The sequence below is a fragment of the Oxyura jamaicensis genome, chromosome 18 (genome assembly GCF_011077185.1).
Source record: "Oxyura jamaicensis isolate SHBP4307 breed ruddy duck chromosome 18, BPBGC_Ojam_1.0, whole genome shotgun sequence".
Classification (NCBI taxonomy): domain Eukaryota; kingdom Metazoa; phylum Chordata; class Aves; order Anseriformes; family Anatidae; genus Oxyura; species Oxyura jamaicensis.
The window spans coordinates 112,895-126,947 of record NC_048910.1 but is presented as its reverse complement, the minus strand read 5'-3'; the positions used below and the strand labels follow the sequence as shown (position 1 = coordinate 126,947).

Below are 14,053 nucleotides of genomic sequence, written 5' to 3'. Positions count from 1 at the left end.
CTTTTTATACCTTAAAGAACTGTATGAATTTGAACTGTGGACCAAGACATTACAATGATCAGTGAAGGAATAACTGAGCATCATTTAAAGAAGAAAGAATATACTAGTCAGAAACTGGTAATCTCAAACATGCCACCCACTTTACCATCTTTGTCAGAGCAGAGCTCTAAAATGGAAAAAATTTCAAGTAACACAATAAGATGTGATTATTGCCCTGAACAAGAGAGGAAGCCAGAGCCAGACTGGAATTGTGCATCTTCAGAAGAAGAATATGAGAGTGTGCAGCTCAGTTGAGGTTGCTGCAAAAAAGCTTCCTTTGATCTCAGAAAGCTTGAGCCCGATGCTTCTCTCCTGTTTTAAACCTTTCTTAGAATGCAGTCTGAACTACAGAGTTGCTATTCTGCAGCTCCATAACTCAATATTATGATTTCCCATTTTAATTATTTATTTATATATATATAATTTTCTATGACCAGCTTTAATTTAACTGAAGTAACTATCTTTCATTCTGGTCATTATATAAAATATTCTGGTCATTATATAAAATATTCCTTAATGTTCATATTTTCTTTTTAAAATCTTCTCTTTCTTCTTCATGGTTTCTCACCCCAATCACCTGATCTTTAAGCAGACATCAATTGCTTACGTTTTGTTCAAATTGTTTTTATTGTGCCTAACAAATACCATCTAACAATTGTGTTTAGCTCTGCCAGGACTGACCTTCAAAACTTTTTGATCTGTATACAATACATGAACTACAACTTTCTTTTAAGCTTCATAATACTGTCTAGAGAGGACTAAAGTGCTGCTGTCTTGAACTTTTCAGGAGATGATCTGATGCGTTGTGTGGATCTTTATAATCAAGCACAGTCCAAGTGGTTTGAGGAAATGGTGACCACAACTCTGGTATGTAACTCTGTGTAGCATCTTAAGTTTATATAGCATTACAAAGTTGTAAGAGCTTTTAATAACTTGCAACATTGATTACTTAGCTAGTTAGAGGGAAAAGCATTGAGAGAATTAGGTGATAAATCTCCTGTGGTATCCTGTATTCTCAGTTCTAAGAAAAACATATCATATGGGGAAGGCAAAAATAATTGTTTATTTGCGGAAGACTCTAAACCAGTTCAAAGCTGCTTATGGGCCAGAATGCTGGAATTGTCCCCAGGAAGGATGAAGTAATAAGCAAGGAATAAATGGAAAGACACATTAAATCACTGAATCAATTTATAAACTAATGAATTTTTGTTTCTATGATTTTAAAATTTCTTCACAAGTATTGCTGGCTCAGTAGAGATATCATTTAATTTCTTATTGTTCTTATTCTTTGATGCTAACACAGCTCACAGTATTCACCCTAAGGGCATATGCCTTCAGGGTTAGTCACTAGCATACAAAGATACTCTTCTAGCTTTGCTGTGCTGTATTCCTTGAAATATGCATACATTGGCTTTAGGGCTCCTCCTTCATGCCATTCCTTAGACCCCTTCTGAATGACAGCCAGTTACTTTAAAAAGTGGAAAATAAAAATATCTTCCGTGGGTATTTTCCTCACTGGACAAACACAAAACTTCAAACTCCTCTTAATAAGAAGCAGAGTCAATTGCTCAGCATTTAGAAGTGTGTCAGTGTAATATTTAATGTGTACTTAATAAATAAAGGCAGATGGGGCATGGAAATCCAGGAGGCGGATATATTCCCAAAAGCAGAACAAGAGAGGAGAAGTTGGCAGTTCCTGTATGTAAGGGATCTGATCCTCCTCTTACCTGCACTGGTGTTTCCTCACTGATAAGTGCCAGAGGTGTGGCCATATGTAAGTTGCATATTTGTTTCTGGGTAATCAGTACAACTCAAGTGCTTTTGTCATAGCCTGTGACCTGCACAGTAGGTTGGTTTGTTGTGAAATGGAAGCTGAGAAACATTTGAATATATGTCTCAGTATAATCAATATAAAATCTAAATTCAAAAACAATCTGCATCTGATCCGTTCATATAAAACACAAAGTCAAGAGAGTCAGAGTTTGAAGATTTGTGTTTCCTTGTGTGCCTTCTTTCAGGAAGTTTGTGTTGCACATACAATGCACATTCTTTGTGTTGCATGCTCATCAGCATTAGGACAATGGGTTCTGTTTCTTGGCCCCATATGTATGTGCCCTAAGTAAGGGAGTCTGAGTTCAAACTGGCCCACTTTTTTCCATAAGCTCAGTACATCAGCCAGCAACAGCAACTGATCAGTTTTTCAGTCCTGTGCATACCATGAGCTCCTTTGCTCTTCTTATTCCCCAGGCAGATAGTGTGCCACCTGAGATTTTTGTGCTATAATCAGGGCTCTGTTTCCCACAAGACATTTAACAAATAGCAGTAGGCACAGGAAAGGCAATGAAGCAGCCTGCCTGCTTGTATATGCTGAGGTGCATTCACCATGGTACCCAGTAAGCAGACATCAGAAATGCTCTCTGAATGCAATTTTGGTTTAAAGATTTGACCCCAATAATGTCCCTGTAGATGCAGAACTTCCTAGTAATACATCAGAGGGGAGTGCTAAGCCCATTTCAGTTTGTGTCCTTAGAGATAGACTACTGTGGCATGCTGCTTCTACTATTCCCACTCAGATGGCCAAGGAAAGTACTAAATGCAGATTTTGACACACAATAACAGTATCAGAATCCAGGAGGCATATTGCCCTCCTCAGTTCTAGCTGGCCTTCAGAGAAGAGGGAGGCAGAAAAAAAATTAAGGGGAAAGTTAGAAACCACCTGTCTTTTCAACTAAAGCACTGCTGGGCTTACAAGAGCAAGTGCTGGGTCCTGCACCTGGGACGGGGCAACCTTGGCTATACATACAGACTGGGCGACGAGATACTGGAGTTCAGTCCTGAAGAGAGTGATCTGGGGGTTGTGGTTGACAGCAAGTTGAATATGAGCCAGCAGTGTGCCCTGGCAGCCAGCAGGGCCAACCGTATCCTGGGGTGCATCAAGCACAGCATCGCTAGTTGGTCGAGGGAAATGATTGTCCCTCTCTACTCTGCGCTGGTGAGGCCTCACCTCGAGTACTGTGTGCAGTTCTGGGCACCACAGTACAAAAAGGATGTAAAACTGTTGGAGAATGTCCAGAGGAGGACAACTAAGATGGTGAAAAGCCTAGAGAGGAAGACGTATGAGGAGTGGCTCAGGTCACTTGGCCTGTTCAGCCTGGAGGCTGAGGGGAGACCTCATTGCAGTCTACAACTTCCTCACGAGGAGGAGTGGAGGGGCAGGTGCCGATCTATTCTCCTTAATCACTAGAGATAGAACCTACGGGAATGTTGTCAAGCTGAGGCCGGGGAGGTTTAGTCTGGACATCAGGAAGAGGTTCTTCACCAAGAGGGTGAAGACACCAAGCTTCTTGGAGTTTAAGAAGCGTTTGGACCGTGCACTTAGTCACATGGTCTAAAATTTTGGGTAGACCTGTGTGGTGCCAGGAGCTGGACTCGATGATCCTTATGGGTCCCTTCCAACTCGGGTCCAGCGAGACCTGGACCGGCTGGAGAGATGGGCAGGAAGAAGCCAAATGCGGTTTAATAAGAGCAAGTGTAGAGGCCTGCACCTGGGAAGGAACAACCGCATGTATCAGTACAGGCTGGGGGATGACCTGCTGGAGAGGAGCTCTGAGAAGGACCTGGGGGTCCTGGTGGACGACAGGTTGACCATGAGCCAGCAGTGTGCCCTGGTGGCCAAGAGGGCTAATGGAATCCTGGCATGCATTAAAAGGAGCGTGGCCAGCAGGTCAAGGGAGGTGATCCTCCCCCTCCACTCTGCCCTGGTCAGGCCTCACCTGGAGTACTGTGTCCAGTTGTGGGCTCCCTGGTAGAAAAAAGACAGGGACCTCCTGGAAAGAGTGCAGCGGAGGGCCACAAAGATGATATGGGGCCTGGAGCATCTTCCCTATGAAGAAAGGCTGAGAGACCTGGTTCTGTTCAGCCTGGAGAAGAGAAGACTGAGAGGGGATCTTATCAATGTGTACAAATATCTGAGGGGTGGGAGACAGAAGGATGTAGCTAACCTCTTCTCAGTGGTTTGTGGGGATAGGACAAGGGGCAACGGCCGCAAGATAGAACACAGGAAGTTCTGCACCAACATGTGAAAGAACTTCTTCACGGTGAGAGTGATGGAGCACTGGAACAGGCTGCCTAGAGAGGTTGTGGAGTTGTGGTTCTCTGGAGATATTCAAGGCCCGTCTGGACACCTACCTGGGCAGCCTGCTCTGAGGAACCTGCTTTGGCAGGGGGGTTGGACCCGATGATCTTTCGAGGTCCCTTCCAACCCCTACAGTTCTGTGGTTCTGTGGTATTCTATGATTCTCGCTGCCAGCTGGGCAAGGTGGAGATTTGTCCCAGCTCACCATCTAGTGAACAGATAAAACTGCTATCAGGTGTCTGGTTAGACTGAAGATAGGCCCTCTGAGTCATACACCTTGATATGGTCTCCTGCTTCCCCAAGGAATCACCAGAGCTAACTTCAACAAACATGCAAAGCTTCTTGCAGGAAACAGATTCCCTCTTGGCTTGCACTATCCCTGAAAACAATGCAAAGTTTTACCATTCTTTTCTGTCCTTTGGCTAAGGCTGAAGTGACTTCTGTTGCTTTCTATCTCTTCTTTGCAATTCAGGGGGAACCTCAGAATTCAGTTCCAAAGCATGACCCTGGGGCTGTATTGCACTGACTGGCAACCTTTTGTATGTCATCCTTTGGGAGGATGGGCCTTCCAGATCAGCTTCCAAGAAAAATGTGGACTTGATTTTTTTTTTTTTTTTTTTTTTTCTTCTTCAGGAGCTTGAGAGGCTAGAAGTTGAAAGGGTGGAGATGATTCGGCAGCATCTTTGTCAGTATACACAGCTGCGGCATGAGACAGACATGTTCAACCAAAGTGTAAGTCTGCTTTTTGTTTAATCCCTTTGGTCTTTACTGCATTTCATCTGAGCTGAATGGTCCCTATCCTGATCTAACTAACTTGATACCAAAAGGAGATGTGGAAGTAGTGCATGTTGTCAGCTTGTTAAGTTTACAGCAGTACTGTAGTGCAACCCTCCAGTACTGTTCCTCCAAGACTTCCTGATCCTGCTTACATTTCATACTACTGGATCACAGCTTTTAGCTGGGGTATTGAATTTCATTTGACCAGCATGAGCTGTTACCAGCTCTCCCAGCAACATACACTACACCTCAAGGTCATTTTTTCTTGCAATGAAAGATGGTAAATAGACAGTTTCACTGTTGGGAGAGGGAGTATATTTTTCATTTTAAAAAAAAGTCTAGTTTTCAAATACTTAAATACAGACGATGTATGCTGACCTGCAATACATATTTGTATTTGATGTAAGGTATAGCTTGCAGATCTAGAATCAAGAGATTGACTGGCCAGTGCCTGATACTGGAAGCTTGTCTCTGCCTGACATTGCAGGCCTGCCTCTTTTCTGCTTCCTGCTACAAGGCTTCCCATTCTGGCTGTTATCCCCTGGCCTCAAGTACATGCAGTTCTTAGTTGTCAGCAAATGCCACACATGCATGCCCAAAGCAGTTCTGCACTTCAGAGCAATGACTGTATCCACTTGAAATGCACCCTTGACATTTTGGTTCTTGTTTTGTTTATTTCAGACAGTAGAGCTCGTGGATCAGTTGCTTCGGAAAGTGGATCCTGCCAAAGACAGGGAACTGTGGGTAAAAGAACACAAAACTGGAGATATCCGACCTGTGGACATGGAAATATAGACTGTTCTTATAGTTGTATGTGATGAATTAACCAGGCTAATGTTTTTTTTAGGGGTCAGAAGAGCATATGGAAAATGTTCTTCCACTACCAGACACCTTGTAATTTATGCCTGTACGGGCTATCTCTGTTACATTTAGTCATTAAAATGGTTTTCATTGTGCTAACTAAGCCTTAAATACCAAACATTCCAAGGTGAAGGAAATAGGTATGCACTTCCCACCAAAGGTTCTCAATTGCACGCAACTTCCAGAAGAAATCTGCTTTCTGGTACAGAGAGAACTCTGTTCTTCAGTGACTTTGTGCTATATCCATTGCATGACTATCGTATATAGTATGTTAGAACAACAATGCAGTGTCTCCTCTGGCCAGCAAGTGGGTAAATGAACATGGTGCAGGAGGCAAGGAAGCCCTAATCATGAACCCCAGGTCTGTTACTGACTGCTTTCATGACCACAGGCAAGTCAATTAACTTTCTGGCTCCCCCATCTGTAAAACTTGCATATCTTGCAGCAACGTTGTGCAAATACATTTATTTCATATAACACAGTTTCCGACCATGGCCCTTCTCCCCCATATCTATAGAGAGGACTCTTGTTCTTCCTGTTTTATACTCCCTCTCAGGGATACATAAACCCATTATTGTCATTGTTTCTGTTCTAGGCCAATTGATAAAGTTGAAAGTGTTATTTACCAGGAAAGACTTTGTTGTGCTATACCTACCTCATTAGCTCAATGACAGAATTAGCTCAGTGACAGAATTAGCTCAATGACAGAAAAAAGTTGTATACCAACGAATAAATTAGATGCTCAAAACACTTCCTGCTTATGCAGGATGTTTTCTCATGGTATCTTTTTAAAGACAACTCTCTAACATTTTGTTTGGGATACAAGTTTAAATTGCCCTCTGTTGGTTCCTTCAGTTGAATATCAGAGACTTTAGCTATATTTAATTACCAAGTTCATGTAGCTAAATTATGCTTATCTTTTTAGATCCTGATTTTTCAAAGGTACCATGTATCTGTGAATCTAGACTGCATTAAGTGTAGCTGTAGGTGCCCAGCACTTCTGCATCATCATATATTTAAACACAGTTTTTTCCTTACCACAAACTACCAAAAATTCAACGCAGCTCTTGGCACAGTGCTTAGTAGTTTGGAGACTCTTTTTTAAAAAGTTGACTTTCTTCTTCCACTGTTATTTCTAACTGATTGATCAGTGTTGCTGTTAATATATTAGAGGGCCCAAAAGTGGAGGGGCAGGCACCGCCGATCCATTCTCCTTAATCATCAGTGATAGGACCTGCAGGAATGGTGTCAAGGTGAGGCCGGGGAGGTTTAGGCTATACATCAGGAAGAGGTTCTTCACTGAGAGGGTGGTCGCACATTGGAACAGGATCCCCAGGGAATGAATCACTGCACCAAGCCTGTCGGAGTTTAAGAAGCGTTTGGACTGTGCACTAAGTCACATGGTCTACAATTTTGGGTAGACGTGTGGTGCCAGGAGTTGGACTTCATGATCTTTATGGCTCTCTTCCAACTCAGGATATTCTATGATTCTATAATTTCAGCATTTTGTACTCAAGATTCTTGCTTTTATATCCAGCAGAAACTGGTTGAACTGGTTGCCCAGAGAGGTTGTGGAGTCTCCCTCCTTGGAGATCTTCAGAAGTCACCTGGATAGGGTCCTGGACAACCTGCTGTGGCTGGCCCTGCTTTGAGCATGGCAGTTGTACCAGATGACCTTCAGAGATCCCTGCCAGCTTTAACCATTCTGTGATTCTGTGAAACTTTGATTTTCACCACCACAGCCTTTCCTCATTGTGCAGTGTAGTATTAGCTGCGGTATCCCAAGCCATACTTTTTCATTTGATCCACAGTTTTGCCCTACTATATCTCATTATTAACATCCCTTTTCCCTCGTACCAAAATACTGTCTTCCATTTGGCTCTTACTTTAAGCTTTTGTTCACGAATCTCAGAGTATTTAAATGACCGTGCTGTGATTAGATTACTGAGAATTAATCTTCCCCTTTACAAACCACAAGCTGAGGTGCAGAGAAGTCTTATCTGAAATACTTTTTAAAATATTGCTGCACATGATTATTTTTCTGTCTTGTCATTTCAAACTGAATTCTGTTGCATTCTCATAGAGTGGCTTTTTCTTTTTTTCAACCACCTCTTTACCAGTATAGATTCATAGAAAAAGAATGAATCACCTTTTATTCACCTTAAGAATTCTGGTATTACAAGTCATTCCCATCTTGCAAAAGCAAATGTCTCTTCAACACCCTTATCTGCTGTGTTGCTAGCCTTTATAAACCTTTGCACATTGGCAGGTGCGATTTTCTGACTGCTGCACTCAGGATCACTCTTCCTGTTGTTGCTGATTGTTAGACCTGACACCTACCATACTGCCATTCAGTTACACACTTCATAATCTGCAGTTACAATTTTATTCTCAGTGTTGGAAGCATCCAGCATGCTGATGCCTGAACCATAGTTTGCCTAAGTGTCACTCTGTCTTTGAACTGTTAGACTACACACATTTTACTTCAACTATTATGCTGCTTGAACAGGGAAGTTTTGTGCTGATAGGGCTTTTTCAGTCTTGCTATTCATTCACACTCTGTTCTCAATATGATTCTTTTTGGCGTATTGATATGTACTTTTCCTATTTCTACCATGCACTTTGGAGGACAGGCACTTTTTTTTTTTACTTTTTTTTTTTTTAAACCACAAATTCATGGTGAGCTTTCAAAACTTCAGTGGACAGAATTTACTGGTGTACTTGAGAGCTTTGTCTAAAGTCAACCCCTTTATTCTAAGCCATACTGCAAGTTAAAATTAGCAGTCTTGATGACATCTCATCACGTTTTGATTGCAAAACCAAACAAGCTAGTTGTGTACTTTAAATGGAATTCTTCTTAATAAATATCTGAAATAATCTGTTAGCAATTATAGTTTATTTTTCCTCATTTTTTCACTGTTGTTTATTATCTGCTTTGAACTGGAAACAGTGTCCATTAGAACAGCTTTCTCTGAGGGCTGAAGTGTATTTTGGTTCCACTTCTATGGTTTTCTTAAGCTGCTCTCAATTCTCAGTTGCAGTTTCTGATTACTTGTTTTTAGTTGTTGTTTTTTTATTATTTCCAGGCAGTTTTCCTACTTCTACTTTTTGGTCTATTTGAAATGTTGCAGGAAACTGTGAGCTGCATAGAATTATAATTCTCTTGGTGGAGGCCGTATCTTTGTTTTTCTTGCATAATATGAGGTGTGCACTTGTGTCTGGCTGTTGTTTATTTGATGGCCCAGCAAACCCTTACATGGAACTGCTCTGTACTCAGTGAAATACTTCCTATATAATAAAAATTTTATCTTCTTACTGATGGAAGCATTAGGGAAGTTTTGTTGTTGCTTGAAAACAATTTGAATGTTATTTGCTACGAATGATATTCCATTGTGGTACCACATTGCAGATTGGAATCAGTGATACTTGGCCCATTACCTTGTCTGGCTGATGGATCTTGGACAGTGTGACACCTTACAAATCAGGGATTAATGGAGATCCTATGCTTCTGAACAGCCAGTATCTTTAAAGTAGTAGTGGCATGTCTGAAGGGAAGCATGGATGCCTGCCCTCATGTATGTTCTTAACAAGATGACTCACGACTCTGGGAGTTTCAGCATTGCTCTATTCATCATCAAGCTGCAAAAAAAAAGTCTCTTGCCACCATAGGTCCTGAGCTCTGGTGTGATCTTGTTTTTCTGGCAGGTGGGTCAACACACATCATACAAGTTTTTACTGTTCTAGTTGCTATAGGTACCAGACTATTTTTTGTTGTTTTGCTGTCTTGCATCTTCATATAGTTCCATGTTCACAGAGTAGAAGGTGGGCTTTTGATTAGTATTGATTGCTTTTACCTAAAGAAGCACAATTAGTGGGATTTTGCCTCTGATTCTCATCTGGTAGCTCCACTTGCCCTGTTTTTTTTTTTTTGTTTGTTTTGTTTTGTTTGTTTGTTTGTTTGTTTTTGAAGTTGCTTGTGTTTCAAAGGCTTTCCCCTCCTTCATAGCTCCCTCTCTATGATTAAGCAATGTTGTCACATACATACTTGTATCATGTTGCCAAGCTTCTGGTTCCCTGGTGATATCCACTTCAAGCAGAGCTTTTGAGTTCTTGTCTGAGCTAGAGGGCTCTATGATCTCTGGTGGCTTTGAATCCCTTGGGTGTCCTGACTCAGGTGCTACAACAGGTGAGGTGTTATGCAACTGTGATTTCAGCTACTGTAAAGAATGCCTACATTTTATTCATTGTCTATACCAGTCTGCCTGTATATTCTAAGGTATGTTCTTCTGGTACAGTTAACTCAATAGAAAGTCCTTGTAATTCTCTGAGGTATTTTTTTTAACTTTTTTTCCTAACAGAATTGATTCTGGATCCAATGCTGTTAGCTGATTTCTGTTTGAGTTAATGAGCTGAAAGTAATGAGTTATTTGCAACATTGGCCAAGTACACTCTCTCCATCACTGGCAGGATTCCAGTTGCTTTCATAGAGCAAGTTTCAAAAAGGCCTAATTCTCAGATTTCCAACCTGCTCCAGATTCACTCACATCCATAACTCTTGTTTGCTAGTCACTTCTATATGTTGAACTTGTGTTGTAAGTCTTCAGTTGTTCTCTTGTAAGAAAGCTATTTCACTGGTAGGCTACTCTCCCTCATCTTTGAAAGGTCATGGAGAACAGGAGAGGTGTCTGAGGACTAGAAGAAAACCAATCACAGAATCATTAAGATTGGAAAAGACATCCGAGATCATCTGGTGCAACCATCCCCCAACCACCAATATTACTCACTAGACCATGACCCTAAGTACAACATCTAGTCTTTCCTTAAATATCCTCAGGGATGGTGACTCCACCACCTCCCTGGGCAACCCCTTACAATGCCTGACCACTCCTCCTGACAAGAAATGTCTCCTAATTTCCAACCTGAACCTCCCCTGGTGCAACTTGAGGCCATTCCCTCTTGTCCTATCACTATTTATCTGCAAGAAGAAGCTGGCCCCTAGCACCCCACAACTTCCTTTCAGGTAGTTGGAGAGAGCAACAAGTTCTCCCCTGAGCCTCCTTTTCTCCAGACTAAACAACCCCAGTTTCTTCAGCTGCTCATAAGACTTGTGTTCCATGCCCTTCACCAGCTTTGTTGCCCTTCTTGGGACATGCTCCAGGGCCTTGATGTACTTCTTGTGGTGAGGGGCCCAAAACTGAACACTGTACTTGAGGTGCAGCCTCACCAGAGCAGGGTACAGTGGGACAATTACCAGTGTGAGCTACACTATTCCTGATACAAGCCAGGATGGCATTGACTTTCTTGGCCACCTGGGCACACTGCTGGCTCACGTTCAGGCAAGCATCAACCAATGCACCCAGATCCTTTTCTTATGGAAGCTTTCCAGCCATTCTGCCCCAAGTAGTCAATGTCATTCCAGTCTTGAAGAAGGGCAAGAAGGAGGACACAGGAAACTACAGGCCAGTCAGCCTCACCTCCATCCCTGGAAAGGTGATGGAACAGATGTCATCTCCAAGCACATGGAGGCTAAGAAGGTCATCAGGAGTAGTTGGCATGGATTCACCAAGGGGAAATCATGCTTAACCAATCTGAAAGCCTTCTGTGATGGAATGACTGACTGGGTGGATGAGGGGTGAGCAGTGGATGTTGTTTACCTTGAGTTAAGCAATGCTTTCAACGCTGTCTCCCATAACATCCTCATAGGCAAGGTCAGGAAGTGTGGGATGGATGAGTGGACAGTGAGGTGAATTGAGAACTGGCTGGCTCAGAGGGTTGTGATCAGTGGTACAGAGTCTACTTAGAGGCCTGTAGCTAGTAGTGTACCCCAGGAGTCCATACTGGGTCCAGTCTTGTTGGATTTATTGATCAGTGACCTGGATGATGGAATAGAATGCACCCTCAGGAAGACTGGTGATGACACAAAACTGGGAGGAGGAGCTGATATACCAGAAGGCTGTGCCACCATTCAGAGGGACCTGGACAGGCTGGAGAGTTGGGTGGTTAAGAACCTCATGAAGTTCAACGGGGGGCTGGTAAACTAACAGATTAAGTGATCTCTGGAGGTCCCTTTCAACCTCAGCCATTCTGTAATTACTTGATACTGGGATGTTTAGAGATGGCTTTAATTTTTTTATTTTATTTTATTTTTTAATGTTAAAAGATCATAAGAGCATTGAAAGACATATGGAAATCCTTCTAAAGATCTTGGAACACTTTTTTTTCCCTCTGCAACCCTACTTGAGCTGCTGTGGGGTAGCTGTATTTCTTCCATATCACACATTAACAGTATATATTGAAATCGTTCATTCTTTCATGCATAGCAGGTGATGTGCAAACTTGTTCTCTTTTTCTCTTTAAACTTTATGTATCTTCAGTTTTCTGTTGCAGAATTAACTGCTTTTTGTTAATTTTGCAACCCCATAGAATCATACCCCATGATGCAATGCAAGCAAGCATAGCTGTTTTGGGACAGTGATATGCCTGCAAGTCATTTTATTTCATTATATTTTATTTTCCTAACAGTAATTTTCTATTAAGCATTCACAGGAAGCTTTTACATGGTGGTAGCAGTCGTAATTACTCAGGCCTTCTCAGAACATCTTTAAACTTGTACCTTTTTTTACATCATTCTTTAAATATTTGCTGGAAGTGAGTCTCCACAGTCTTTATGCAGAAATGTATACTCTTTTGACCTGCTCTTTGGAAGTGCTTAGCTGTCAAAGGTTTCTAGGAACAGGGCACACACAGGTGATACCAGAGGCTTCGAAAAGAAGGGTATTGAATAGAAATTCACAAGCTTCCCTTTTTTTTTCTCCTCAGTCTCTCAATGAGGTAAACATTAAGAAATGAGACCTAGCTGCTGTGTGCAGTTCCCAACAGCTCTGTGTGTAATAGGCTATTGTAGGAGCATGGCTCTAGAGCCTACAGCTCTTCTGTTGCTGCTCTAATGATCCAATTCCCCAAATAAGTGAACAAGTGGCTCTGACCATCTGTTTTATCACAGAGAGAAAGAGCATTCCTTACCCAGGTGGGTCCTTCACTATGAAGCACCTTAGAAAAACAAACCAGCAATTTGAAGGAACCTCTGGAGTGAGTAGATGTGACTTCTTGGTGTGATCAACTGATTGCTTCATTCTGAATAGAAAAAATACTTGCTATTTTGTAATAGCCAGTGTGCTGTTTTGCACTAGTGCAGCCTACTGGGCCTATTCCTAGAGATGGGAGTCAAGAGTTTGATGTCCTGGAAGCAGTCCTGGTCACTCTTACATTTTCACTTTGCAAGAACAATGTATTTTTTCCTGATCACTGAGCCTTATGTAAAGTCTGTAGGTGTTTTGCTATCAAGCACATGTTCAAACAGAAAAATCAGGTCCCAGACGTAGTGGTTTCCGAAGCATTGCTGTGAATAATTCTTCCTGTATGGGCATTCCTCCTGTACAGTATTCAGGAGCCGCTGACTGGTGTCCTTCTGTGGATGCTGGGGGCATCTGAGATTTTACAGAGAAGCCTGCTGGTCCCTCTTAACCAGGTGGGCAATAGTCACAGGCAGATTCAAATTAAGAAGTGTACACATAAGATAGTAAGATATTTAATTGCCCCAATTAAATTTGAGCTTGATGCTAGGCACTCATCTCCCTCAGAACCCTGATGGGTCCAGTAGAAGGCTCATTACTGAATTTTGCTTAGCATATGAAAATCACTAATGAAATGTTCCCTTGTATCTCTTCCTTGATACAGGGCTCTCTGACTAGCATATGATTGTGCAAGCAGGAGACTGATATGTGGCAATACCACCCTGATGACTACAGAATGATTTTTGGATTTGGCAGTAGTATGATGTCGTGTGCCACTGCACTGAACTGGCTGTAAGTCAGGCAGAAATGTATCAAGCCTGGTGTGCAGGTATTCTCCAGGAGCTTGGAGAACACAATCTTTCTTTTACATAATTATGATGTCATCTTTCACATCAGCAAGTCCTTGTCTTCTTCCGGAGAAGAACAGTTGTATAAATATTATTCATTACATTGTCTCATAGTAGATCTTATGTAAGAGTGCATCTGTCAATTTTAATTTCTTCAACTTCATTGTTATTACACCCACCCCTTTGGTACTGACATACACCAGTTTTCAAGATCTTTTCTTTGATTTTGAATGTTCATAGAACATTTCTTTTGCTTTTACGTGCTGACCAAACTTCACTCTTCTGGATATTTTCAGAGGCTGTTAAATGCTTGATTTTTG

General features: G+C 41.9%; 1 protein-coding gene across 5 annotated transcripts in view; it reads left to right on the top strand.

Moving 5' to 3' along the window:
* GAS7 (growth arrest specific 7) overlaps positions 1-6,289 on the top strand; it is a 111,199-nt gene extending 104,910 nt beyond the window's left edge. For all 5 annotated transcript variants that reach the window (XM_035342677.1, XM_035342676.1, XM_035342680.1 and 2 more), the window contains 3 exons: positions 827-906; positions 4,808-4,906; positions 5,633-6,289. In XM_035342677.1, coding sequence (XP_035198568.1) covers positions 827-906; positions 4,808-4,906; positions 5,633-5,746 — 293 coding nt within the window. In that variant the 3' untranslated portion in view covers positions 5,747-6,289. The remainder of the gene's footprint in view (positions 1-826; positions 907-4,807; positions 4,907-5,632) is intronic.
* Positions 6,290-14,053: the final 7,764 nt, after the last annotated feature.